General features: G+C 51.3%; 1 protein-coding gene, 1 non-coding gene and 1 pseudogene across 4 annotated transcripts in view; all 3 read right to left on the bottom strand.

Moving 5' to 3' along the window:
* The window catches only part of LOC144159482 (uncharacterized), a 76,945-nt gene extending 69,825 nt beyond the window's left edge, over positions 1 to 7,120 (bottom strand). For all 3 annotated transcript variants that reach the window (XM_077691002.1, XM_077691003.1, XM_077691004.1), the window contains exons 1-3: positions 6,851 to 7,120; positions 1,321 to 1,412; positions 398 to 472 (exon numbers count right to left, since the gene is read on the bottom strand). In XM_077691002.1, coding sequence (XP_077547128.1) covers positions 398 to 472; positions 1,321 to 1,366 — 121 coding nt within the window. In that variant the 5' untranslated portion in view covers positions 1,367 to 1,412; positions 6,851 to 7,120. The remainder of the gene's footprint in view (positions 1 to 397; positions 473 to 1,320; positions 1,413 to 6,850) is intronic.
* Positions 7,121 to 12,174: 5,054 nt separating this feature from the next.
* Positions 12,175 to 14,590, bottom strand: LOC144160125 (cullin-1 pseudogene; annotated as a pseudogene).
* A 1,928-nt stretch (positions 14,591 to 16,518) lies between these two features.
* LOC144160177 (U5 spliceosomal RNA) lies at positions 16,519 to 16,643 on the bottom strand. The gene has a single exon (XR_013320364.1). It is a non-coding gene; the product is annotated as a U5 spliceosomal RNA (small nuclear RNA).
* Between the last annotated feature and the right edge of the window lie 9,439 nt (positions 16,644 to 26,082).

Genomic DNA, 26,082 nt, shown 5'->3' with positions numbered 1-26,082 from the left:
ATAATGTGGATGGTGAAAACAGCGCATAAAAGACGAAGACAGATATAGGGTAAACACAAACACGGCGCTGTGTTTGCCCTATTTTACCCTATCTCTGTAATTTTACCCCATCTCTGCCTTCGTCTTTTGTGCGCTGCTTTCACCATGAACATTCACCAACTTGCCCAGTTCGCCGCACTCTTGAATAATGTCGAGAAGCGTACAGAAGATGTGCGACAAAGAAATAAATAAAAAACTGCTTTTACAAGCCAAAGAGGTTAGAACATGTTGTAATTAAGCCGGGAAGAAAGCCTAAAATTTAACACTGTGCGTGTTGCTTTTTTCTCGTGAACTGTACAGGGCAATTTCCCTCCGCCTTTGTTTAGGTTTAGGAAAGAGAGGAACATTTGATTATTACCATATATTGGCGGCAAGCTGAGGACCGTCTCCTCCGTTGTGGCGAATACGTCGTTGACGCTCTGTCCTTGCACGACTGAAATGTTCGCGAACAGAATTTCATTCAAAAATTGCTCACAGTGGCACCCTCCTCTCTTTTACTGGGGAACTAAATTTGACCTCGGGCGTGGCGAACAATAATAATAAAATCGAGATGACTCGTCATAAGATAGCCTGCACTGTCCTATCTTCTTATTTTCCTTCAACAACTTCAATTCTTCGTCAACAACTTCAAACACTTCAATTCAATAACTTATAATTTGAGCCCCACACATTTGATAAAAATCAGAGAATAACAGACAACGTGTGAGTGCATATATGAAACGGTAACGTCCGACATATTTATACTACTTTGAATCGAAAGGAAGGAGACGGACTGACCCAATATACTCACGGGTCCGAAACTCTCATCCTTTAGACGGTACTGATTAAACTTAACCCCCGTTTCTCAATTTTGGCTCAAATTAAGTGCGCCCCCTCCATGTCTTGTGTATCTCGTTTTATATTGTTACAAAACACACAAAGAATGACGCATTACGCTGTAGGAACCGCAGTAATCCGCAGAATATCCAAGGGATCATTATGATTCTGGAGTCAAATTTATTTACGATGCTACCAGTTTCTACTGAGACCGTAGCAAGTGGGAACAATGTACAGATACAAAGAACGCTGATCCCGTCAACTACCAAGCAATGAGTAAAAATGAGAGGTAAACTCTATCAACATGCTAAACTAGTAAATAGACATGTTAAAATGTTCTTTTTTCGACAAGGCAGCGTGAGCTACAATAGCGAAATTCAATATATATCAGGCTAGTCACATCACGAAACAGAATCAGTCACATCAGTCACATATCACGAAACAGAAGAATGTTTCTCTCATTACCTGAGGCTATCGTTGCTGCCGCGAGGCAGCAAAAGGGGCACAACATGTTTCCCGTGGAACGCTTCCCCTGGAATGCCAAAATGGGTGGTGGGCTGGAAAGGCGTGATGGGCAAGCGCGTGAGTGATCAGGCGACACGTAAACCGACACGACACAAAACACGACCTGACACGACATGACACGAAGCAGGAATTATTAGCAGTATGCTATCGGACTTTCTGGAATAAAATGTCGGGTGCGTACTCACGCTCGTCCCGAGCAAGCACTTCCCGCGTTACGTTTTAACCGTTTGCCCTCCTCTAAAAATGACGCTCATATTGATCTCGCGTATCTGACAGTTAGTCCAGTACTGTAGCACAGCGATTGGAGAGGACCCTATCTATATAAATCCATTTACTGCGATGGCCAAGCCCACCTTTTGCGGTTCGGTGTACACCCTATAACCCCCAACCATTGAAGAACATTGGGTACATTTTGAGGCTCTTTAAAAATCGCCATTTTCTATGAGCTTAAATTCAGACCGGAAAAAAAGACCAAACAGCAAGCAGAAAAGTGGAGGCGAAAATCGCGTTGAGGTTGGTGCACTTTGATTGCACGGAGATTTTATTGTATTTTCATATCGATTTTTGTACTCCCGTTAGCTCTAAGCCCACGAAAAATAACTGTTTTTAAACCAGTTTCGGAGTGCCTCAGAATAAAAGTTATTTTTGTCGGTGGAGAATGACACCAGATATAAAGACAAGCAACAACACGTCGCAACTCTTATCGGAAGTGCTTGAACAGTGCAGCACTGACGCAACTGATGTGTCGCGTCAGTATGCTTCATAGCATTGATCAAATCTTCACTAAAGTGCGATTTTTAAACTGACAAATTGTATTAGTGCGAAAGCCGTAACTTGATATCACTACTTAAATTGCTGCTAAAAGGTGTATTCTGAACAATACATTTCTGAAAAGTAAATAAGCCAACTTATAATGCTCCATAGGGATACACGGAATCATATGGGGGTATTTATTAAAATGCCCTCTGGCAGTCATAATTTGATATTAGAGTGAATTTCAATTGTTCTCCTCCTTCAGGAATGCACCACCGTGTCTCATGTCGCCGTGAGGGACGAGGCCGACTCCGAGTCCAAACTACGTACACTTTATGTACAGGATATATAGAGGATATCTACAGGATATATACAGGATATATCAACCGCCCGCAGTGGGACTTAAAAATGCTTTCCGGGGTTCAACCGGCGTCCACAGAGCTCCTTCTCGCGACCAACATCCCGACGAACAGCAAAAGACCCGCTTTCTCTCGTCGGGCGGAACGTATATACCCTCGGTGAGAGAAGGGGGAAAGTTAAGTAGAAACAAGCAAAAGCAAGACAGGGTACATTGTGCGCTAACCAAGCAAGGGGAATTCGGGCAACGCGAATGGTCGCCACCCACCAATAGTCGCCCCCCCCCTCTCTCTCTCTCTCTCTCTCTCTCTCTCTCTCTCTCTCTCTCTCTCTCTCTCTCTCTCTCTCTCTCTCTCTCTCTCTCTCTCTCTCTCTCTCTCTCTCTCTCCAGCTGTGTCCTGAATAAAACAACTTATTGCCCATATATTGCATATATTGCATACGTTACCGCCGACAACGAGCCTGACAACACGCCTCGGAAGCACTGCTTAGGGGTTGCGGCCGACTGCTGCACCAGGCGTACCCGGTTGTCGTCGGAGCTCATGTGTCTCAATTTAATCAGGCTGCCGACTCGCCTATATGTCTTCCCTCAACTCCCATCTCTTTTCTTGTTCTCTTCCTCTTCTTCTTGCCGTAATCTTTCCGTGGCGTCAAGCAATGTCGTTGACTGCCCTCCTCCAATGCCGGCGGAAGTGCCTCGGTTGACGTCAGTCGGCGCGTCCTATTTGGTATTCGCTAACGGACGACGCGTTTCACTTGTTCGCGCATTTCTCTCTGCCTGCGTTTCCTTCGCGAGGCCTTGCGGGTTCGTTATAATAGGGACACACAAGCTGCATAGGACAACTCTTGCATCCGGCTCCTCGGGGTGCAAACGCAGCCTCACATAGTTTAACTGGAAACCACAAAAACAAGGAGAAGAAGCGATAGCTACCCCGGATGCTTGGCCACATACAGTAAACGCTCGTACAACAAAGTCCTCGGGACAGAGAGCTGGCTCCGTTACAAGCGAAGATGGTGTGCTTTCTATAGATTGCAGCGTACACCATGCAAGTACTTCAAACTTCGTATGATAAAACCCGTTTTTATCAGGCAGATGTGAACTGCTAACAGTGTCTGTCTGTCTGTCTGTCTGTCTGTCTGTCTGTCTGTCTGTCTGTCTGTCTGTCTGTCTGTCTGTCTGTCCGTCCGTCCGTCCGTATGTCTGCCTGCCTGTCTGTCCATTTTTCTGTCTGTCTGTCCGTCTGTTCATCCGTCTGTCTGTCCGTCCACCCGTCCGTCTGTCTGTCTGTCTGTCTGTCTGTCTGTCTGTCTGTCTGTCTGTCCGCCCGTCCGTCCGTCCATCTGTCTGTCTGTCTGTCTGTCTGTCTGTCTGTCTGTCTGCGCGTGCGCGAGTGCTTTGTTCCTTGCCTTCCTCCGCGTACGTGGGCGTGCAACAAGCAGTGCGGGGGGCGTCCATCCTTGGCCCAGTTACGGCCGCTGTTTTCAATTGGCCGCGGCGACAGGGAGGCGCCGATGAGTGAGCGGCACGCTCCGCTCAGATTGGAGCTCAAAGCCGCGCTCCCTGCGGACGAACGCCCCGCTTATACAACAGACGGCGGAGGGTGACGACAACCCGGACTTCCGACCACGGCTGCTGCTGCTGGCACCGACGACGACCGGAACGGATGACGCGCCCGCGAAGGCCTTCGTCTGGCCCCCCGCCTGTCGCGCCTTCTGTTTTCACGTACAACTCAATTCTGCAGGGGGCTAATAGGGTTTAATCGTGAATAGATTGCACGTTGCCTAAGGAGAACGCAATGGCGTCGGCCGCAATAAACCTCAAACATTTTCAGGCAGCGGAGCCACGGCTGTAAATCCTGCGCTCCAGGAATCGTGCAATAATTAACTACCATAAACGCGATAGGTGTGTGTTCTGCAACAAGACTGGGACTAGAATGCGCATCAGGAACTTACGTAACAGTGCTTCGAGACGCCACTTATACCAAAACGTTTGGGTGTGGCATAATAGGTGGCGTAATCGGTGGCGTAATCACTCCGGAATTATAAATGCTTCTTGCAGTGAACGAAGGGACCAGGACGTGTGTTTTGTAGCCCTTCGGATCCTCGCAGGTAGAAACAGCATGTTCATTCATTCATTCTACCAAGTTTTTATAATACTCGCCTGCTGGTGTGTGCTGCTCTGTGGATATTTATCGCTTTGCTAGAATAGCAACATTAACTGTAGTGTATGCACCACAGTGCCGGATATTGGGCCTAACAGTTCCCTTTGAGGTCACAAGTCGTTACCCGGCACCCGCTACCCCGCGTGCAATAAGTTGGGTAGCGGAGGACGACGTTAGACTTTAAAGGGTGACGTTAGGCCTAACGTCCTATATCTAGGCTTAACATAAGGTAACCTTCAAGTTTAGCCTTACAACGCGCCAGGCAATGCCATATTCAGTGTAGGTCGAGCTTGGGGCACCATCCGACCTCCATAGGTCTCAAAGCGTGGGCGTTAGGCCTAATGTAGGGCTGCCCTAAATGAGCGCGTCGCCTCTCCCTCTTCTGCGCATCAGCCTTCGCGTAAGCCAGTTATAAACTGGGAAATACGGGAGGCTTCACAATTTCCCGCGAAGCCGGCAGAGGTAGGTTAAAGGTACTTTCGACTAAAAAGCGGCCTCAGCCTGGACCTCGATTCATTGAACAAAACTGTTTCGGTGTCACCCCTGTCCTTGCATGTTCCTATACATCGCTTGCAGCTTGTTGTCGCTGCCTACATTAAACACCGAACTGCCACAGCCTTGTTGACATCAAATGACCCTCTCTCACAGTGCCGCTGGGCAGTGCTGATGGACCGAGGCCTCGTTCTCTATGCTAACATTGCGTTACAGTTGAACCTCGTTATAACGAACACGGATATAGCGAATTATTGGCTATAGCGGACTAAATATAAACTTTTGTTGGTCGTGCTTTATTTCAGTGACAACGAAACTGAAGCCGTGAGAGCCGCGCGCGATATCGGATATAACGAAGAAATATTTGACCAGGAGTCTGAAAAGCTACATAAAAAAAAAAAACTTCTGTCGTCCGAAACTGCAGTAGTATAAAGGCCGTTTTGTTCATGTACACTGTGGAAAACGTCATCCTGCTCAGTGCTCTGTGAGTAGCCACCAGACATGACAAAGACCACATCCTTCATCAAATAAATAAGAGCGCAGGCCTGTTTTGTTAAGTGAACTTGAAATTGTTCTGTGGTAATTTCATCTTCCGGTTCATTGAGCTCGAAATGCAACAAGGAGAAAGGTAAGGGTTACCTTGTTTATAGTGGATTCGAAGCCTAAAAAAATGCATTGTATCAAGCATTTTTGCGTGAGCCATAGTTTCGATTTGTTAGAGCCGATTTTTACCTCTACTTCTGTAGCGAATATCGGATATAACGAACTAATTTACTGTCCCGATACTACTCCGTTAAAACGAGGTTCGACTGTATATTTTCGAAATACGACAAACAGTTTCTCAGCTGGCATGCCAGTTTCTCCTTGATCGATAGGACGCTCACATATTTAGCTACAGTTCACTGCCTGATTTCTGGATATAAATGCGTCCCCACTGAAATTTCGCTTGGAAAAAACTTTTGCTTTACTTGCATTCTTCAAAATATCAGTGATTAGCCAGGAGCATGCCGAATAACACCCATTCAAGGCAACGAGAACCAAAAAAGTCACTTTGTCCTGCAACTAGGCGGTTCCAGGAAATCGGACGCACTTTTCGGGGGTATCATTATTCATCACGACTACATTGTTTCCTCAACAGTATGTAAATAAACAGGATTATTACGACGAATCATGTTAAAGGCCGAATGCACAGCAATATTTCTGCCTTTTCCTTAGGGCTGTTTCATTCAATATGCGGCTGCATTGTATCAAATTGTTAGCTGCTAGAAGAGGTTCGACTAAATTTAACGAACACTTTCTTCTTTCTCTTTTTTATCTTCTTGTTGGGAATAAAGTGCTCGCCAAACGGTTTGTGACGTCAGGTGTCACAGTAAAACAAGCAAGACGCGATTGACTACCAGCCTGGGAAGTTTTCTTATTTTTTTACTTTTAAAACAACAAAGGTTTGCATGAAGTATATTAAAATGTTATTCAATATTTATTATTGGTATTTAATTAACAGTAATATCGTCAATTATTGGGCGTAAAAAGCGATCGAAAAAAATTATTTACTTTTTCGGCATTATTTCAAAAATGTTAGTTCCCCACCCCCCACTCCAAATTTTCTTTCCGGAGTCAGCAGATACGAAACACAGCAATAGCGTATTTTGGACTCACTCCCCACAGAGGAATTCAAAAATTTTTTTGCGTTGTATGCGAAAACTCACCGCACTCTGAGACAGTTGTATCGGCCGTCGTTCTGTCGGGTCCCGCTGCAATCAAGAGGACGCAACCCGTGGTCGTCGGACGCAAAAACCGGCCGAAAAAGACAATAAGCCTATGTATGGATTGAATACCACGTGACACGTGCGCTCGCTGCTCTTCGCGCATAAGTCTGCGATCTCGCAGTGAAAGTCTCCGGGTGAGTTGGCTACATCTCCATCACTTTCGGAAGTGATATGCGGGCTTGCACCTGGCGTTCGAGTGCGCGCTCTCGGCTCGGGCTGTGCACGCTCTGTGCGGCGGCCGCAATGTGGGCCGCTTTCTTGGGCGAGGATATGGCGCCCCTCCCCTGCGCATGTCTCCGCTCTCGACATCGCTCGTTGCTCCGACCGAGCACCACGCGGAAGCGCTTTCGCGAACTCCAAGGATGCCACTTGGCATCCGGAGATTCTGATCCAGTTTAGGGAAATACTTACGGACGGAGCTCTTCCTAAAGATCGCCGCAAATGCCTAAAACGTACTGAGAATAAAGCATGTTTGGCGGGAATTACGTGGTATTCACTGAAATGTTTAGCTGCCAATTTCTTCGCTTGCAAACGCTGGAAACGGCCACGGACATGGCCGAAGCGCCACGGACATCGCGCGGCTTGTGCCACTGCTACCGCACGCCCCCCCCCCCCCTCCCCTCCCCCCCCCCTCCCCCCCAAAAAACAGCAACAAAAAAACACCGGCGTGTGTCGTCTGCTCCGTTTCAACCCGACTCTCAACGGTGGTGTCAACACAGATGTTATTAATCGCACTCATATTGGAGTCGACGCTTCGATTTGCGTTCGGTGGGGTAGAGTTTGGAACGTCCAACACACATCATGTGTTTAGCACAGGCAAGTACCGCCATACGGCGGAGCCCGACGTAACCAGTGACGGCGCACTCACATGGTTGCCTGCATGCGTGCCTCGCCAGTGAATACAGCCTATAGCCTCAAGCTTGAAGCATCATGGTCTCCTTACCTGTCTATAGCAACTTTCAGCGGTTCCTGGGCCGTACAAAACTGCTCTCGCCATAGAAATTGTATGGCTAGGATGATGATGATTTTTATTATGATGACTAATAAGCCTAATTGCTTTGAGTCGAGGTGCTGGTGTTAGGGCATTCGCCTGGTGGGAGGCATACTTAGTATGGGATGCCTTGTATCTTGACCACTGACGCACGCACTCTAAAAAAGTAACAAAAACAAAAAGAAAAAGATGCTCTGGAGCGCTAAGCACGAAGTTCTGAGCAGTTTAAAATGACAATAAAAGAGGTCTGTAAAATGTTTCAAGGCTCCCGCCACCGCTCTCAGTAGATTTTCCACCGGCCCCTGTAAAATGTAAAAGATGTAAATAAATCAGCTAAAGGAGAAAAGCGAATAATAATGCGCACAGTACGCGCGGTACGGGCGACCCCAACAGCATAAGTGGTGGCATGCAGATTCACGCACCTGTCGCAACGGCGTTTTCGAACAAGTCTTTGCGACAGATCAGATCTCTTTCGTGCGCAAACCGGGCAGGCATGCGCGTCCGTATGCGGTCGCCGAAAGAAAAGGCATCGCAGCACTCCACGTATATAGGCTCGATCCTGCACCCCTCCGAATTACGCAATTCAGTAAATGCTCAACTCGTCGAAACTGTTAGACTAGGGTTAACTATGCACCCAGCTCAGCCGCTTTCATCACCAACATCCTACTAGGTCCACTGCAGGACGAAGGCCTCTCCCATCGAACTCCAACCACTCCCGTCCTGCGCTGCTCGAGTCCATTCTTGGCCTCCTAACTTCCTTATTTCGTCCCTCCATCGACTCGCCTTCTCCTTCTTCTACTAGTCCCGTCACTCTGCCACCCCGGTGGTCCATCGGTTGTCATTTCGCCTAACTACATGGCCAGCCCAAAAAAAAAGATTCTTTTTTTTTATTTGGACTATGATATCTTGTACTCGAGTTTGTTCCATGATCCAGGAAGCTCCTTTCATCTCCCTTAACGTCACTCATATCATTAGTCGCTCCATTAGCCAACCTATGTTTGCTTTCAAGTTCTTCAGTAAGACGCCAAGATTTCATTCCATGTCATCGCCGGCAGGACGCATTGGTTGTATATTCTCCTCTAAAGTGGTGGAGGTAATTTCCTTTTCATTATTTGGGAGTGTTTGAGTGCACCCAAGCCCATACGTATTCTGCGCCGGATTTATTTTTGTGGCTGGGATCAGCACAGACAACCGGTCCGAGGCAAGTGTATAACCTTCTACTTGTAACGTTTCGTCACATATGCTGAATAGGGCACTTTCGGCATGTTTATTATTCGTCATTACTTTTGATTCATCCATATTTATTTTTAGCCCAACCGCGAATCTTCCGAGTTGTAGTTCCTCGAGCATTTTTTATTGTCTTCTATGCGGATTCACTCAGCAAGACTATGTCGTCTGCAAGCCTCAAACGGTTCAAGTATTACCCAATTTATCCACAACCCCTCGTTTTCCGTCCAGCTCCCTGAATACCCCTCCAGACATGCTGCGAGCAGTTTTGCCGAGATGGTACCACTCTGTCGAACACCCTTTCGGATAAGGAATTTGACGCTTTTTTTTCTGAAAGATTATCCTGCCCGTACATCCTTATGTAGATCAATTCTATTCCCTGGCCTTTCAATGCTTGGAGCACCGCTGCTTTGTGTTCTAAATGAAACGCTGTTTCATAGTCTATAAATGCCATGTAAAAGGGTTTGGTGTGCTCTGCGGTTTTTTTATATCACTTGATTGACGACACGGATGTGATCCATGGTTGAGTGCACTTTTCTAAACCCAGCCTGCTCTCTGGCTTGTTGGGAATACAGGCCGCCACCACCTATGCGGCTAGCTATAACTTCGGTGAACAGCTTGTCTCCAACCGAGGCTAGGCTGATGCGTCTGTAATTCTTGAGGTCCTTGGGATCTCCCTTCGTATAAATCGGAATAATGTATGCGTTTTTACAGCCTATGGGCACTTTACGAGTCTTCAAGCGTTTCGAAAATAGTACAGCAAGCTTTTTCAGTACATCTCCTCCTCCCTCCTTCAAAAGATCTACGGTTATGCCATCGTCACCTGCAGCTTTTCCTCTTTTTTTCATGCCCTTGAGAGCCTTTTCTACTTTCTTCTTGGTTACTAGTAGAGGAATCGTGACCTAAGCTCGTGCAATTAGTAGTTTCCCCTGGTCTAACGTCGCCAGCGTATAGCCTGGGGTAAATAGTTCTACTATATACTTTTATTACGTTGTCCATGAATGCCACCCTGCTCATCTCTGAATGCGCAGATTCTGTCTTTGTCGATAGTTAGCTTCTTTTTAGTTTCTCTTAAGCTTCCTCCTATTTCCAGCCTTTACTCGATCACTTCCAAGTTGTACTTCGAATGTCGTTCGTTTTACTTCTGTTAATCCATTTCGACAGCTCGGCTAATTCTATTTGATCCGCCGTCCTCGACACGTTTATGTTCTTACGTTTCGCAATTAGTTCATTCATTTCCTGATTTAGTTTTCCCATTTGTTTTCCAGAGGCTACTTCTCCCGCAGCTGCTGCTGATTCTGTAAGTGACATTGTTAGCTTGTCATTTATAAAGCGCCTATACTATCCTCATTTTCCTGTGTTAAAAACACGAATTTGTTTTGAAGGGGTATACATTATAGTCCTGCGTCGTGGTGCTGACTGATTCGAAGCTGGGTTTCTTACTTCTCACAAGTTTCCTTCTTTCTCTTCTCAGATTACACCTTACTTTGCACCTTACCGTCCTAAAGTCGCGGCTCCGAATCTTCCCTAGCCCCTCTACGTCCTGCACAGTCTGCACAATATCTGGGTTACCACCTCAAATCAAGTCAATTTCCTTTTTTTTACCATTGGGATTATTCCTATAGAACATGAAGACAAAATACGAGTTTGATTCATTAAAAAGCTGCGTTGTCCCGGTAACAAAAATACAAATTTTAGCACCAACATCAAACTAATAACCGACAAATTAAAGAAAACATTAAACAATGGCGACTCACCCAGCCACTTCCCGGATATTTTCCGATGGCGTCACACTCTTACTCTTGTTTGCGCGATTGGCAGCTGGCAGCTACAACAGTGATCAAAATGTTTTCAGTGCCAGCCCATAATACGTCACTCGTGCCACTATTACGCCACTATGGCGCGAAATTTGAAAGTTTTTAATATTTAATCCGCTTTTTGGGAGGTAAAAACGTTTTTTGGTAGTTAGAGTACAGCTGAGTTAGCTACCAACGTCTAGTTCTTTCAAACTGAACAAAATTGTATTTTTGTCTTCAGTGAAGTTGTACTAAATTCCTGGTTACGCCGGAGTACTGGGAAATGAAAAGTCTAATCAGCTCACTCAGGACGCATACATCCGGGCTCTTAGAAACGGCTGCCCAAATCTGACACCTGAGGAACCAACTCATCCGCAACTTCACCTTAAACAGTACAGACCAGAGATGCGTCAACTTCCAGCATCGCAGCCTGTAGCCTGACACGACAGCAGCAAAGCCGGAACACTCGACACGTCAGCGGGGTTACCTCTCCTTAAATATAGTAAAACAACACTTTTACCATCATTTGCATGGGGCAAAACTATCAATGGCCAACGTTACATTCTTTGAGTGTGCTCCCAATACACACAAATTAGAAAACAATGCACTGATGGTGGCTGACCTCGCCTCGACAGAAGCCTTGACCGTCAGCAGAAGCTTGGACCGAGGCCGCTCAACCTCGCAATGCTCTCTCTCTCTCTCTCTCTCTCTCTCTCTCTCTCTCTCTCTCTCTCTCTCTCTCTCTCTCTCTCTCTCTCTCTCTCTCTCTCTCTACAATGTCAGTTGCGCAACGCGCAATGCTCTTAAACATATGCTGCAGGTCTGTTAAAGTGAGATATCTTCCCGGGAGATTTCTTTCCGATCTCATGACCAGTATCTCAACTATAACCCATATACCTACCAGTTATGAATAGAGCAGAGGTAAGTAGCAACTGAATTCCGGATTTAATTTTTTTATATATACGTTCCACATTCTAAACAAAATCCACTGTGATGGGAAGATAGACGTTCTGCAGATTGGTTGGTGGGTGATTCCTAGCGATCCTAAGCGGCGGAACGGGACAACATCGCTGTCGGGAGGTCATAAACTGCTTGAAGCGTGTTCAGCCCATTTCGAATCTAATTTAATTCCCAATATCTCATTTTACGCTACAGCGTTTAATATGAATCCGCAACAACGTTCACAGCAGGTAATCAAGAAATGTTCTAACTTGGTCCAGAACCTTTTCACTGGTCACTGTTTCGACGTCTCAAGCAATGTAGTGGTACGTCCCTGGCTTATCTTTCACTTCTCCCAGGTACTCCCTTCGGATCAAGCCCTGTACGCAATACTTAATATCGGGTGCAGTGGGTGTGAACCTGCATGATAGCTGTCGTTCGACCTCAGCGACAAGTTCTTCAAAACTGAGCGTTCCGCGTACTTTCATGATGCGTACTATGGCGGCCTGTGTAACAAGCCTCCGGTCGTCGTCAACCTTCTTGTAGCTCGAATCTTGCTCAACCTTGGCATCCGTTTTCAGGGGAACGTTTATGGTGACACGCGACCTTTTGCTACTGTAGTTCTCGACGAGGGACAGTCGAGAGTCAGGACCTAATGGCCCAGTTGTTCGCGAGGAAGGTCCAGCCGTCTCGTTGTCCACCAGGACAAGCAAGCGGCACTTAAGAAGAGTCTGCAGTACCTGCTGCAAGACGTTCATTTCCATGCCTGTGCTTTCTCGAAGCTCCTGCACTGAACGTAAAAGCACAGCGTTGTATTGCAAGAGGACGGTCATCTGGAAAGCAGAGGCCCGCAGCGTGTACGCGTTCTTGAAGCACGTCGTGACCAGTTCGCCGTAGGACATGTCGTGTAGCCACTGAAGCTTCCGGTCGCAATGACGGCCCCTGTAAAATGCCGTGAAGCGTTCCACGCTACGTTCCAGCGCCGGGGGGAGGCACAGCGTGAAACTCTGTTCGAGCGGCCAAGCTGCGGACGTCAGGACGCGAATGGCAAACTCAAGTCCCAGCGGTCCTCCCGTCCTCTCTACGTGCTTCCTGAACTCTTCACTCACTTCTTTACTCACGGACAGGTCCTTGAACATGCTCTGTAGCCTCCAGCTGTAGTCGGAACTGCAGGCCAGCTGAAGTTTTGAGACCATGCTGCTCTCCGCGTGTTCGCCGGTGGACGATTGTTGCAACAGCCTCAGGCCCAGCAGCTTCGTATAGAACTCGAAGAACGTGTCCTTGTCTTCAATATAGTTGAATACCATCATCGCTTGATTAAGGGACAGTTCTGTTTCTGATTCCCCGCTATACTTAACTCTTCTAAGCAGAGTATCGCAGTACTTAGCCAGCAGCTCAGCAGACTTCTTGGAAGACTTGGCAAGCCTAGTGACGGCGTTTTTGTTGATGAACTTAGCACATCCTTTGTCGACCGAATCGGCGAAGCCAGCGTCGTCGGAAAATGCGGTAAGCGCAAGCTCCTTAAATTTGCTGATGATATTTATCAGGGTGGTGATATACAACTCGGGCTGTAGCTCGGCCGCCTCCATCAAGCTTTCCACGAAACAGAGACCGTATTGTTCAACATACGCCTCAAAAGAGGACCGCAGCTCTCTGAGCCCGCACGGCTTAAACGAGACAAGCTCGAAGACGTGACGAAGTTCGTCTATTTTGTCGTCGTTCAGCAGACCTTTGAACGCACTGCAGAGCTCATCCAGGTGGTTCTGTACCAGGACTTTCACGCATGTATCAGTGAGCGGCGCCCAAGTGCTCTCGTGGAGGCACAGCTGTGCGCGACGCTGTTCCTCCATCAGGCGCTCCTTTGCCATCCTGGCGTACTCGGTAACATCGTGCTGCTCAAGGAATTCGGCGCTTTGCCGATTGTAGAAGCCCTCGGTGCTTTTGAGGAACTCGCTTTCGAAGGCGTTTTTGTACAGAGACAGGCTTGGCCCCTGGGCTGATGGGTCGCCTTCATTTACACCAACCTCGATAAATGAGAAGATAACGGCACGAAGTACCCCGGTGTCAACGGACGCTCCTTTACGTCCTTCATCAATTGCCTTTAGCACAGCACGAGTCAGTTGCCGCTGCAGAGCATTAAGAAAACCCTCCTTCCACAACAGCATTGCTAATTCGTACGTATCATAGACATCTTTTCTGCCATCGTCGCGTAATGGGCCCACCCATATCCGGTTTAGGTAGACGAAAACGCCACTCATCACTTTGGTGGAGGACTTGTACTGTTCCCAGTGTTTGACGTAGTACGCGAGGATGTCTTCATCCGTCACGCCCGTTGCAGTCTTGGCTAGGGTGGCGACGTGGTTATTGATGAATCTACGGAGCCGCTCGTACAGTTCGAAGCAGATGGCACTGCCGACTTGATCGGTGTGAGTCGGTGGTAATTCAACGTTGTTCTCTGACCTGACATTGCAGCAGTCGTACACATGCGTGTACAGTCGCATGTATCGGGACATCGACATTCGCTTGTGGGCGTACACTTGCTCTATGCCATCTTGCAAGTCGCCCCATATTTCATCCAGGAAAACCGTATTCGGAGGGCAGACGCTCTGCTGGCTCGCCTGCCGGGTTTCGGACGACATCGCGACAAATCTTATGCGTCGTTAACACCATCCAATAGACGAAATTTTCGTCATTAGGAGAGGAACTCAAGCATCCTTGCTCGGAGCACACAAAGCACCTGGCATTCCCAAAATTTTTGGGCGCGGTTCACAGCAAAGCCAACGTCTTCTTCTTCTGCCCTCTTAACGGGACAGACAACCGACCGTGTATTTTGTCTATCCCAAATGACAGGGCACCACTTAAAACACCCTCAACCCGAAACGTTTTTGCTGATAGCGCCCTAGAACTTTTGAAATCAGAATGTTTAAATGTACCAGCCAGACGTATACGTGTCCCGCCAAAAGGAATGCTGGAACCCAGACAGTGAGCCTTTTTGCAACACACTTTTAACTGCACGTGAGGTGAAAAAAGATATTCAAAAACTGGTCTCCGGGAAAAGCAACAATAATGTGCAACATTTCCTATTCCTTCGTCAGGCATTTGAATCATGCGTTGGAAACTACGGAGTTGTTTTGACACGCAACGTAGTGTCATGTTTAGACACTACGTGTCGACACCTTTCAGACGGCAGAAATTTTAGTGACTTGGGCCCACAACACCGAATAAAATGCTTTGTTGGGCGAGTTGGTACATGACCTCAAAAAATAAACAGAGCGCAAAGAACGTGGACAAAGAAACACAAGTAGACTGGACAAGCGCTAGTCTACTTGTGCTTTTTTGTCCAGGTCCTTTGCGTTTTTTTTTTAAGCCGCTACATACCGCTGTGTGCCAGGCTCAGCCAGGCTCAGCGTTCACGCGCTCACGTCCCTGGCGCGAGAGCGGGCTGCTTGTGCCGACACCATGTTTTAGCCGCTTCCTGACTCGCTTCCGAAATAAACGGCATTGAGACTTGACAGCTTCTTTGTCCATGTCCTTGACGTTTTTCTTTTAAATGCAGAGCATTTCAGTAACTCACGATGTCACCCGCGTTGACGTCCGTAGTCCGCACCCCTCCCTACTATATAAAAAAAATACCATCCGGCGCCCGGTTTCGATCCCTCGACCCTGCGGGCGGAACGCAATGTACATGGTGCTCTACCCACTGCGCCACAAAGCCGACACAGAATGGGACGCTACGAACCCGCCTTATATCGTTGACTCATTCAAATTACTGCTGACGAGCGCTCTCTCGTCAGCAGTTGCCACAAGTGCAACAACATTAACGTAACGCAAACTACTTAACGTCGTGCGCCCCCGGAAATGCTCTGCATTTGATCGTGCCCCTCGCGAGGGGGATGTTTCACTGCGTCTTCTCTCGGTCGCGGGACCCGTGGCGCCATCTGGCGGAGGCGCGGAACAACTCTGAAAAGATGCGGCGCCAGCCAGCTGTTTCCGTGCAATGGAATGTCGCGTGCTTTCACAGCGCGGTGGCCTGTTGATTGCAAATACCAATGCCGAAATTAGAATTACAACCACAAGCCGTAGCTCCAGAAAGCCTGATATTTGCAAAAACACGCTTCCGGTTCTCGTTGCACTTCCAATGCTAGGTCGCCAGCCGGACAGAGTGGGCGCGGGTGGTACGCACCGAAGGTTCCCACGGAGAAGACCATGATCTCGACCTAGGCAGCGGCGGAAGATGTAGTTGTTCATACCCTGCGTGGTGTGCACGACGAAAGCCGGCACGAACAGGCGGATGGCCTGCAGTCCAATGGCTGACTCCAGGATGCGGGTCTGGTTTTTCGAGGTGGTCGAAAGCACAAGCGTGGTCAGCACAAACACCCAGCTCATGTACGGTATGCGCAGCTGTCGCTGACAAGACTTGAAGAAGCCTGGGAGGAAGCCGAGAAGGGTTTTGTTCATGAGAACGCAGATTGCATGATGGATTTTTTTATTTTCAGTAACGTACGTGAGGTCAGTATTGCGCACTCGTTGAAGTCCCATTTGGAAGCTGCCGTGTGGAACGGACATGACAGGCCCCTACAAGGGTACACAACTGACGCAACCTCGACGATGAGGATAGTGTGGATTCATTTCTGATTTTGGATTTCGAGATTAGGCCTCGCCCAAACGGGCAAGGCCTCCCAAAAATTGGCCTATAGGCTCATTGGAGTGTCCCTCCCCACGGTAATCTTTAGTAAAAGGCGAAAGATTAATGCGTGGATGTGAGGAGAGACCTGAGCGATGCCTGAGAAAACCGTGCTTCATAGGGCCTCCTTCGACGGCATGTACTCAGAAGCGTCGCTGGTGGTGTAAAGTACAGACAAAATTCTGAAAATTATCACCAGTAAGCGCGTACATCGTATCAATAGTATGACTGAGAATACGTTTGGGCATGATGTTTTATAATAGTCTATGGGTGTAGCCGCAAAACACAAGTACGTGTATGAATATTTATTTTTAAAAGCTGCAACAACGAGCTTTGCCGGGAACGGGTCTAAAATATTGTATCCCCAGTGTGGTATGAAGCCCGGGCACATGGCGCAGTTTGCGTTGCACAACAGCTAACCTTTGTTAAGATTAGCACCTCAAGCACCAAACACCATGATCATTCACGCATACACTTCGGCACCGGTAAGTCCCCGACCAAAACTGAAATGCTATAACGGCTTACACATGCGTGTAAAATATGAGAAGAATTTGGAATAAAGTACTGCCAGCAGACCTGAAGGAATTGGTGCAACCAGGGACCCCCTCAGAAAGATTTCGACACCCCCAAAAAGGTTCCACAACCACGAGTACCCCGCCCAGGGATTTATACACGCCCCATGCAACCCCCTGGAATTTCGAAACCGCACCCCCCAAATTCGAAATTCTGGACAAACCCCTGGCGCAAACATTCCAAATAAAGGAAAACGAAGCAGTGAAAAGAGAAGTGTAAACCAGCATGAAACCAGATTTCCCTAGGGTCCCTGAAGCCCTAACGGGCGTTAATTGATACGGGGCATAGGAAAACAAAGCACTGGTAGAGTGAACTAGAAGCACTGGATTATAACCTTATAAACTGTTTCCCTCCCGTTCGTGGAGGGCGGACGCCGCGCGGACTGTGTGTAGCTTTGAAATCTGCGCCCAGAAATTTTACGCGTTAATGGCCGCAAGTTTTGCGTTTTACGCCGTTTATATATTGTAGTGAATCGTCGGTCCGGTTGCAGCAGCCATATCCTGGGTCAGGTGCAAGGCTGTATCCAGAAATCTTTTTCGGAAGGAGTTATGGATTATCGGAACGGAGCAGTTTGCCGGAAGGAAAACTTCTCTCTTACGCGCTATCCGGAAAAAAATTCGGAGGGCGTTGGTGCCCCCAAACCTCCCCTCTGGCTATGTCCCTAGTCAGGTGGGTGTATGTGTTCTCTGTTCGTCCCCGCAAGAAAAACTTTCTTCAAAGCGAGATTTTGTATTATCCGCCTGTTAGAGAGAGAGAGAGAGAAATGACTTGTATTGATTCGTCCTGCGAGAAAGGTGCGGGTCAGGCCACGCAGGGCTTCGCCGCACCTCGTCTAACTACCTGCGCTAGGTAGCGGGCGGAGCCCGAGGCGTCGTGCCCGGCCGGCCGCGCGGGTTACTCGGATCGCCCGCGCCGTCGCCGTCCGCTCCAACGTATTCTAGTAACGTTGGTCCGCTCGACCCCCGCGGGGGCCGGGAGGCGAGGGGCGCTGGCTTTCCTTTCGCCGTTGCAGCGCCAGAGCTTCCTCGAGCCGCTGGACGGCCCTGAGCTGGTTGCCGTGCTCCGGGGAGCCGATCAACTCGCGAATGTCCGGCGGGAGGCGGTCGCCTCCGTCGCGCGCGCACTGTTCGTCGCAGCCCCACATGATGTGGGCCAGGTCCGCGGGCACTCGCGCACACACACAGCACTCGGTCCGCTCGTAGAGTTCCGGGTACACGTGGCGCGCCAGCGCCGGCGTGAGCACGGTCTCGGTCTGTAACTGCCGCAGGAGCACCGCCTCCTCCCGGGACAGGCCGGGGTGTGGAGGCGGAAAAGTCCCTCTTTCGTGTCTGTACCACCGGAGCACTTCGCCGTAGGCGACGAGGGGCTCCCCTGCGTCTTCGTCGTGGTCGTCGTCTGCTTCCTCCCCGGAGTCTTCCGGGGTTCGGTCGAGGCGGGGGGGCGCGGTCCGGCACGTGGCGAGGACTCGGGCCGCGGCGTCCGCCTCTTCGTTGCGGTTGTGGTGGCCGTTGGGCAGCTCCCGGCCCGCGTGGGCCGGGAACCACCGGATGCTCGTGCTGTTGGCGGCCCCCTCCCGGATCCGAGAGAGGAGCCGCGCGGTGCTCCTGCACACCGTGCCCCTCGCGAAGTTGGAGATCGCCGACTTGGAGTCGCTGAGGACGGTCCGCGTGCCGGGCAGGGTTAGGGCTAAGGCGATCGCCGCCTCCTCGGCCTGCCGGGCGGTCGCGGCCCGCACGCTCCCGGCGTTGAGCAGGTCTCCCGAGGTGGCCTTCAGGACCACCGCCACGAAGGTGTCGGCCCGCTCGCGGTGCTTGGCCGCGTCCACGAACACCGCTCCCTCGTCCTCGTTGTACGTTCTGGCGAGCGCGCGCGCCCGCGCCGACCGGCGTTCGACGTTTCGCTCCGGGTCCACGTTCCTCGGGAGCGGAGGCACTACGATACGGCGTGCTATGTCGTCTCGCAGCTGGACCAGCTCGTCTTCCGCCGCGGGACCGAGGGGCGGGCGGAGGCCCACCCGTTGCAGGATTTTGCGCCCGGACGTGGTGCTGCCCGGCGCTCCAGCTGCGATACACGCTGCGCTTCGCTGATCTCCGCCAGGGTGTTGTGGACCCCCAGGGACAGGAGGGCGGCGTTGCTCGTGGCGTTCAGGAGGCCCAGGGCCGCCCGGTAGGACTTGCGGATGGCAGCGTCGATGCGCTCCCGTTCTTGCGCCTTCCACTGGTGAAAGGCGCCCACGTAGGCCACGTGGCTCACCACGAAGGCCTGCAGCAGTCGGAGGAGGCTGGCCTCGCGCATCCCCCTCGAGCGCGTGGAGATCCGCTTCACGAGGCGCGTGGCTATGCCCATCTTCGTGATCATCTTCTCGATCGTGGTGCCGTTGCCGCGGTTCGCGTCCACGTGCATGCCCAGGACTCGAACGCTGGGGACCGTCGGGATGGCCGTGCCGTCTGCCGCTCGTACGACGATGTTGCGCTCCGCCTCCGCGGCGGCGCGCTTTCGATACCGGCCCGGTGGGGGCAGGATCAGCAGCTGCGATTTTTGCGGCGAGCACCGCAGACCCGTGCCCGCCAGGCCGGCCTCGATGGTGCGTACCGCCTCCTGCAGCGTCGACTCGATGTGGCCGTCACTGCCTCCCGTGACCCACAGGGTGATGTCGTCGGCGTAGATCGAGTACCGGACGTCCGGGAGCTCGTCCAGGCGCCGAGCCACGCCGATCGTCACCAGGTTGAACAGGAGCGGCGAGATGACCGAGCCCTGCGGAGTGCCGGTGCTTCCGAGCTCGCGCTCCTCCAGTTGCGTGCCCCCGACCTCCAGCCGCGCCGTGCGCCGGGACAGGAAGGCTCGGATGTAGTCGTAGGACCTGCGCCCCAGGCCGAGGCGCGACACCTGGGCCAGGATCGCAGAGTGCCGCACCTTATCGAAGGCGCTCTGCAAGTCCAGGCTCAGGATCGCTCGGTTGTCCGCCGTGGGCCCCTCCGGGAGCGCCAGCACCTCGTGTTGCAGCAGCAGCATGGCGTCCTGCGTGCCGAGCCTCGCGCGGAAGCCCAGCATCGCGTCGGGATACAGCTCGTTGTCCTCCAGGAACCGCTGCCACCGGGCGTTCAAGACGTGCTCCAGCACCTTGCCTATTGCGGATTGGGGCGCCTATGTGTACTGTACCCGTCGGCTGCGGCAACAGTGCCGGCGAAAATTGTTGATAAATGCCATAAAAGTTGGCTGCCCATTCGCGTCATCTGCGGTGTAGCGCAAGAATGCACGGCAGCCAGCATCGCAATTTTCTGGAACCAAACGCCAAACGTCACCGTTAGAAGGAAGAAGAGTTTCCTCCGACATTCAAACTCTTCCCTATTCTACTTTTTTCTGTGGATTTTAGAAGGAATCCTTTACAGGGTGAAAGATTCCTTCTAAGAAATTTACGACAAGCGGGTCACAGTCCGTTAGAACAGACTGCTGCTCTAACAGGCGGAGATGGGGCGCAGGTTCTCGATGCCCCATCTCCGCCTGTTAGAGCAGCAGTCTGTTCTAACGGGCTGTGACCCGCTTGTCGTAAATTTCTTAGAAGGAATCTTTCACCCTGTAAAGGATTCCTTCTAAAATCCACAGAAAAAAGTAGAATAGGGAAGAGTTTGAATGTCGGAGGAAACTCTTCTTCCTTCTAACGGTGACGTTTGGCGTTTGGTTCCAGAAAATTGCGATGCTGGCTGCCGTGCATTCTTGTGCTACACCGCAGATGACGCGAATGGGCAGCCAACTTTTATGACGGGCGTACGACGGTTGGCTGCCCGTCGTACGCCCACCACCGCCTTTCGACTTCGACAACCCCGGCTCTTGGACTACGTGGCTGCTCCAATATGAGGATTACACTTTCGCCACGGGCCACTACACAGCACCGCCGGAGGTTCAGGTGCGTTCTATGCTCTACTGTATGGGTCCGCAAGCCCGCGTCGTACTCGCAACCACGCCGCTGGGTGACTCCGAGCTCAAAGACGTTGCCGCCGTCAAAAAAGCGTTTACCGACCATTTCATTCATCCGCCCAACGAGCTGTACGAAACGGCCCGCTTTCACCGCCGTGCTCAAGAACCGGGCGAAACTGCCGATGCCTTCTACACGGCTCTCCGCTCGATGGTAAAGCGCTGCAACTACGCGTCGCCGGAAGTCGAGGAAAGGCTCGTCCGCGACCGCTTCGTGGTCGGTTTGCTCGACCGTAACCTCTCGGATAAACTGTGCCGAAGTCCGAAGCTCACCTTGCAAGAGGCACTTACGCAGGTCCGTCAACACGAAGACGCAGAAAACGAGCGCCGGGCACGCGACTCGGCCGACTCGTCACCGCTTGCCGTCGACGCCGCCGCACGTGTTCGTAACGCGAAAGGAAAGCCTGGGTCACCAGACAGGCCCAACCAGAGAGGGTGCTTTTTCTGCGGACGTTCTTCGCACGAGCGTGCAGACTGTCCGGCTCGACAAGCAACTTGCAATTTCTGCAGCAAGAAAGGGCATTTCGAAACTGTCTGCATGAAGAAAAGAAGATGCAACTCCAAGCGCACTCGGTCTTCAGCAAGCTCCGTTGAGCTTCACGCGGTGGCAGAGAACCGCCCCAACGCCAAGTTCATCGAAGTACTCGTGAACGGCTCCCCACTGTCGTTCAAGGTGGACTCGGGAGCCGAAGTTTCGGTCGTACCAAGCTCATTTTCCGGAGTTCCGCCAAAACTTCAAGTTCCAGAAGGCGAGCTCAAAGGTCCCGGTAATCACACGTTGCCTGTCTTGGGTACATACCAAGCCACACTCACGTGGAAAGGCAAGCCCGTGGAGCAGAAACTGTATGTTCTGGAATCCAACACAGTTCCCTTGTTAGGCTTCCCTGCAATTCAGGCCCTGGGGGTATGCAAGTTCCTTGACCATGTCTCAGGCTCACAGGAGTCGTCCGGAGAGCTGCTCTTAGACCCTGGCCTTTTCGAGGGACTGGGGACATTGCCTGACGCCTACACAATCCGTTTGAAACCCGGGGCGACGCCCATCTCACTAAGTGCCCCGAGACGTCTTCCTTTACCTCTCCATGAGCCCATCAAGAAAAAACTGGACAAGATGGAATCGGAAGGAGTGATCCGCCGCGTCGATGCTCCGACAGAGTGGTGTGCTGGACTGGTAGCTGTGCCAAAAGGTGATGGTGATTACAGGATCTGCGTAGATCTCTCTCAGCTTAACAAAGCCGTCCTTCGCGAACGCCACATGCTACCGACGGTGGAACAATGCCTAGGCTTGCTTGGAGAGGCCAAGTTTTTTTCTAAGCTGGATGCTAAGTCAAGTTTTCATCAAGTCATGCTGTCTCCACAGTCACAGCTGTACACAACGTTCATTACCCCGTTTGGTCGCTATTGCTTTCTGCGGCTGCCATTCGGCATCACATCGGCACCCGAGTATTTCCAGAAGCAAATGTCTCGGATACTAGAAGGCCAGACCGGCGTAGTGAACATGATTGATGACATCCTTGTCTTTGGCAAGACTCGTAAAGAGCATGACCAGCGCCTCCAGCAGGTCCTCGCACGGCTCTCCAAGGCAGGCATCACGCTCAACCGAGACAAATGTTCCTTCGGCACCAACAGTGTCAAGTTTCTAGGAGTCGTAGTGAGTGCCCACGGTATTTCACCCGACCCTGACAAGGTGGCAGCCATCAAGCGTCTGCCTGCTCCCGAAGACCTCTCTGGCGTTCGTCGTCTACTGGGACTCGTGAATCATGTGGGACGTTTCTTGCCGAATGTTTCGGACGTCACCTCACCTATTCGTGCCCTGCTTCAGAAGAACTCTGAATGGACATGGGGCCCATCGCAGCAGTCTGCTTTCGGGAAGCTAAAAGAACTGCTGTGCTCTGAACGGTGCGTTGCAACTTACAACACCCAGTACAAGACAACGGTTTCAGCAGATGCAAGCTCCTTTGGCCTGGGGGCCGTGCTTCTGCAAGAGCAACCATCCGGAGAGCGTCGAGCAGTTGCCTTCGCTTCAAGGTCTCTCACGTCGGCAGAAACAAGATACAGCCAAACCGAAAAAGAAGCATTGGCAGCCAGCTGGGCTGTGCAGAGGTTCGACCAGTATGTCCGTGGTCTGGACTTCATCCTGGAGACCGACCATCAGCCTCTCGTTGCACTTTTAGGCAACATGGAAATCGACCTCTTGCCACCTAGAATCCAGCGCTTCCGTCTGAAGCTCATGAGCTACCAGTACAAGGTACTCTATGTACCCGGCAAACTCTTGGCTACAGCTGATACGCTCTCTCGAGCTCCTGTGGATGCTCCTTCGTCGCAGCAGGCCGACCAGGTCGAACTCTACGCGCAAGAACTCGTCCGCTCCCTTCCAGGTCTTGTCTCCACACGGTGGGACGACCTGCGCCAAGCCCAAGCATCTGACGGCGAGTGTGACCTTCTCGTGGAGTACTGTACTAAGGGTTGGCCCAGACAGTCTCGGTTGCCACTTCATCTGAAAAAGTATTGGCAACACAGGGGAGACCTCACTGTGTGTGATGGTTTGCTCCTGAAGAACACTCGCATTGTCATCCCCACCTCTCTTCAGCGGTACATGCTGGAACTGCTACATGAAGGCCATCAAGGGATCAACCGCTGCAAGGCAGTGGCACGAGAGTCGGTATGGTGGCCTCACATCAACAGCCAAATTCAACACACCGTCTCCAGCTGCCCCAAGTGTGCTGAGACTCGGGTCCAACGTCCAGAACCCATGATGGCTACTGTCACACCAAGTCTTCCGTGGGAGGAGGTGGGCGCCGACCTCTTCCACCTGAACGGCAGGGACTACATTCTTCTGGTTGACTACAGGTCCAGATTCCCCGAGGTCATCAGCCTTGGGTCAACATCAGCAGCAGCAGTAATCACAGCAATCAAGAGCGTTTTCGCCCGCCATGGTATCCCCAAGTTACTGCGCACAGACAATGGTCCTCAGTTTGCGGCCAGGGAATTCGGGGACTTTGCACTGGCCTACGGCTTCCACCACGTCACGAGCAGTCCTCGGTTCCCGCAGTCAAATGGGGAGGTGGAGCGAATGGTCCGCACTGTCAAAGACCTCCTAGGCAAGTCGGAAGACCCGTACCTGGCCCTGCTGGCCTACCGAGACACACCGGGCGTCAATGGACATAGCCCTGCACAGCTGTTAATGGGCAGACGCCTGCAAACTCGCATACCCAAATCGACAAACCAGCTGAAGCCAGGTTGGCCATCTTCGGTACAAGTGGACCAGCGGGATCGCGCTAACAGGCAAAGACAGGCGAAGGACTTCAACAGAAGACACGCTGCTCGTGAACTTCGTCTGCTTCAGCCAGGTGAACATGTTTGGGTCCGAGATATCAAGAGTCCAGCTGTCGTCTTGAGCCCAGCGCAGCGTCCGCGCTCGTATGTGGTAGAGACACCCAAAGGAGTGCTGCAGCGCAACCGCAGTCACCTTGTTCCTACTTCTCCCTCACCAGCAGTGGCCACCAGGAGTGAGCAAGCGTCCCCGTCTGCGTCACAGGTTGCGACACCACCAACTGTGCGGGAGCCCACTGCGCAGGTGTCACGGTTCGGTCGAACCGTTCGCCAGCCAAGGAGGCTGGACTTGTGAGGGCTTCTGAAGCTGGACTTCTGAAGGGGGGATGTAGTGTGTCGCGTCTCGACTAGATGGCGCCACGGCGACCATCATCATCAGTGGATTCTAGGTGCGCTAATAAAGCGAGCTCCCCGCCGGGGCGGGTTATGTTCCTGCTGGTAGCATCGTGTCTGTACGTGTCTCTCAGGGCTGCGTGCTCTGCCGGGGCGGTCCCTCGGCGTACCCGCTCGGCCACCCTCAACAATCAATACCAACTTGTGACCGAAACAACCACATGAAGTTGCCAAGAGTCTGGCCATCAAAGGTGATGGTGTCTCTCGTGTAAGAATACGAGCTATTATTACGCCCATGTGGCGTTAACTGCAGACGGTGTGAGCTAAATTATGTGTACTATTTAACCCTTTTTTTTGCGTTACAATTCAGGGCGTGCTTGTACAGACTAGATGCTCCGTCTGATTTCCCGCTACGAAGATACTCGACCAAATATAATAAACTAATTTTCTTCAACGTCTAAAACCAGGCCTGGGGCGGTATTCCCGTGTTTTGTCCCTTTTGTGTCCCTTTCAAAAGTGTCCCTTTTGAGCGAGCCCTGATTGTCTAAAAGCGAACACCCGGATGTGACGCCATGCAAGCACGGCCGAGCTATGAGATGTGGCTACTCGGAGCAGACGATTTGGAGCAGACGATTTTTCGTCGCGGTTCGCTCGCGGAACAATAAACACATAAAAGATACTCTGATACGCTTTCAGTTCTTTAAAATGCGTTTGCAAGAACAGTTACGCTATTTGAATAAAAGGCCCACTGCTTAACCGGAAGTACGTCACGATGAAAGGGACGCAAAAGGGACGTTTTCGAAAGGGACAGTTACGAGAATACCGCCATGCGGGCCCTCTGTAGGCTAAAAAAAAGACCGTGCCCGGGCTGGGCGTGGGTTGGAGACGATGGGCCCGGGCCGGGCCTGGGCTTGAGATGACGGGCCCGGGCCGGGCCTGGGCTTGAGATGATGGGCCCGGGCCGGGCCCGGGCTAGGCTCACTTATGAATGGCCGGGCCCGGGCCGGGCCCGGGCTTGGTGTTACGGGCCCGGGTCGGGCTCGGGCTTCACAAAGCGGGCTCGGGCCGGGCTCGGGCCTTAAAATCAGGCCCGTGCAGTGCTCTACTGTGGCTAACTGAGCCTCCATGCCCAGAATCAACGGCAGCGTTCAGTAAACAGACCCAGCGAAGGAGCTCTGACGATTCCGTCTGAGTCAGGGGCGTTTGTTCTGCCAAAATATTTGATTTCAGTCTCCAAATACGCCAACGGTAGCTTAAAAAAAAAAAAAAAAACAACGTCGCGCCCGGGGAGAATCGAACTTCCCGCCTCCACAACGTGAAGCCAGAT

Source organism: Haemaphysalis longicornis, unplaced genomic scaffold (assembly GCF_048455015.1).
Source record: "Haemaphysalis longicornis isolate Haplotype H1 unplaced genomic scaffold, Haemaphysalis longicornis Haplotype H1 scaffold_10, whole genome shotgun sequence".
In the NCBI taxonomy this organism is placed as follows: Eukaryota; Metazoa; Arthropoda; class Arachnida; order Ixodida; family Ixodidae; genus Haemaphysalis; species Haemaphysalis longicornis.
Note: the sequence above shows the minus strand (reverse complement) of the source record. Positions and strands in the feature narration are given on the sequence as shown.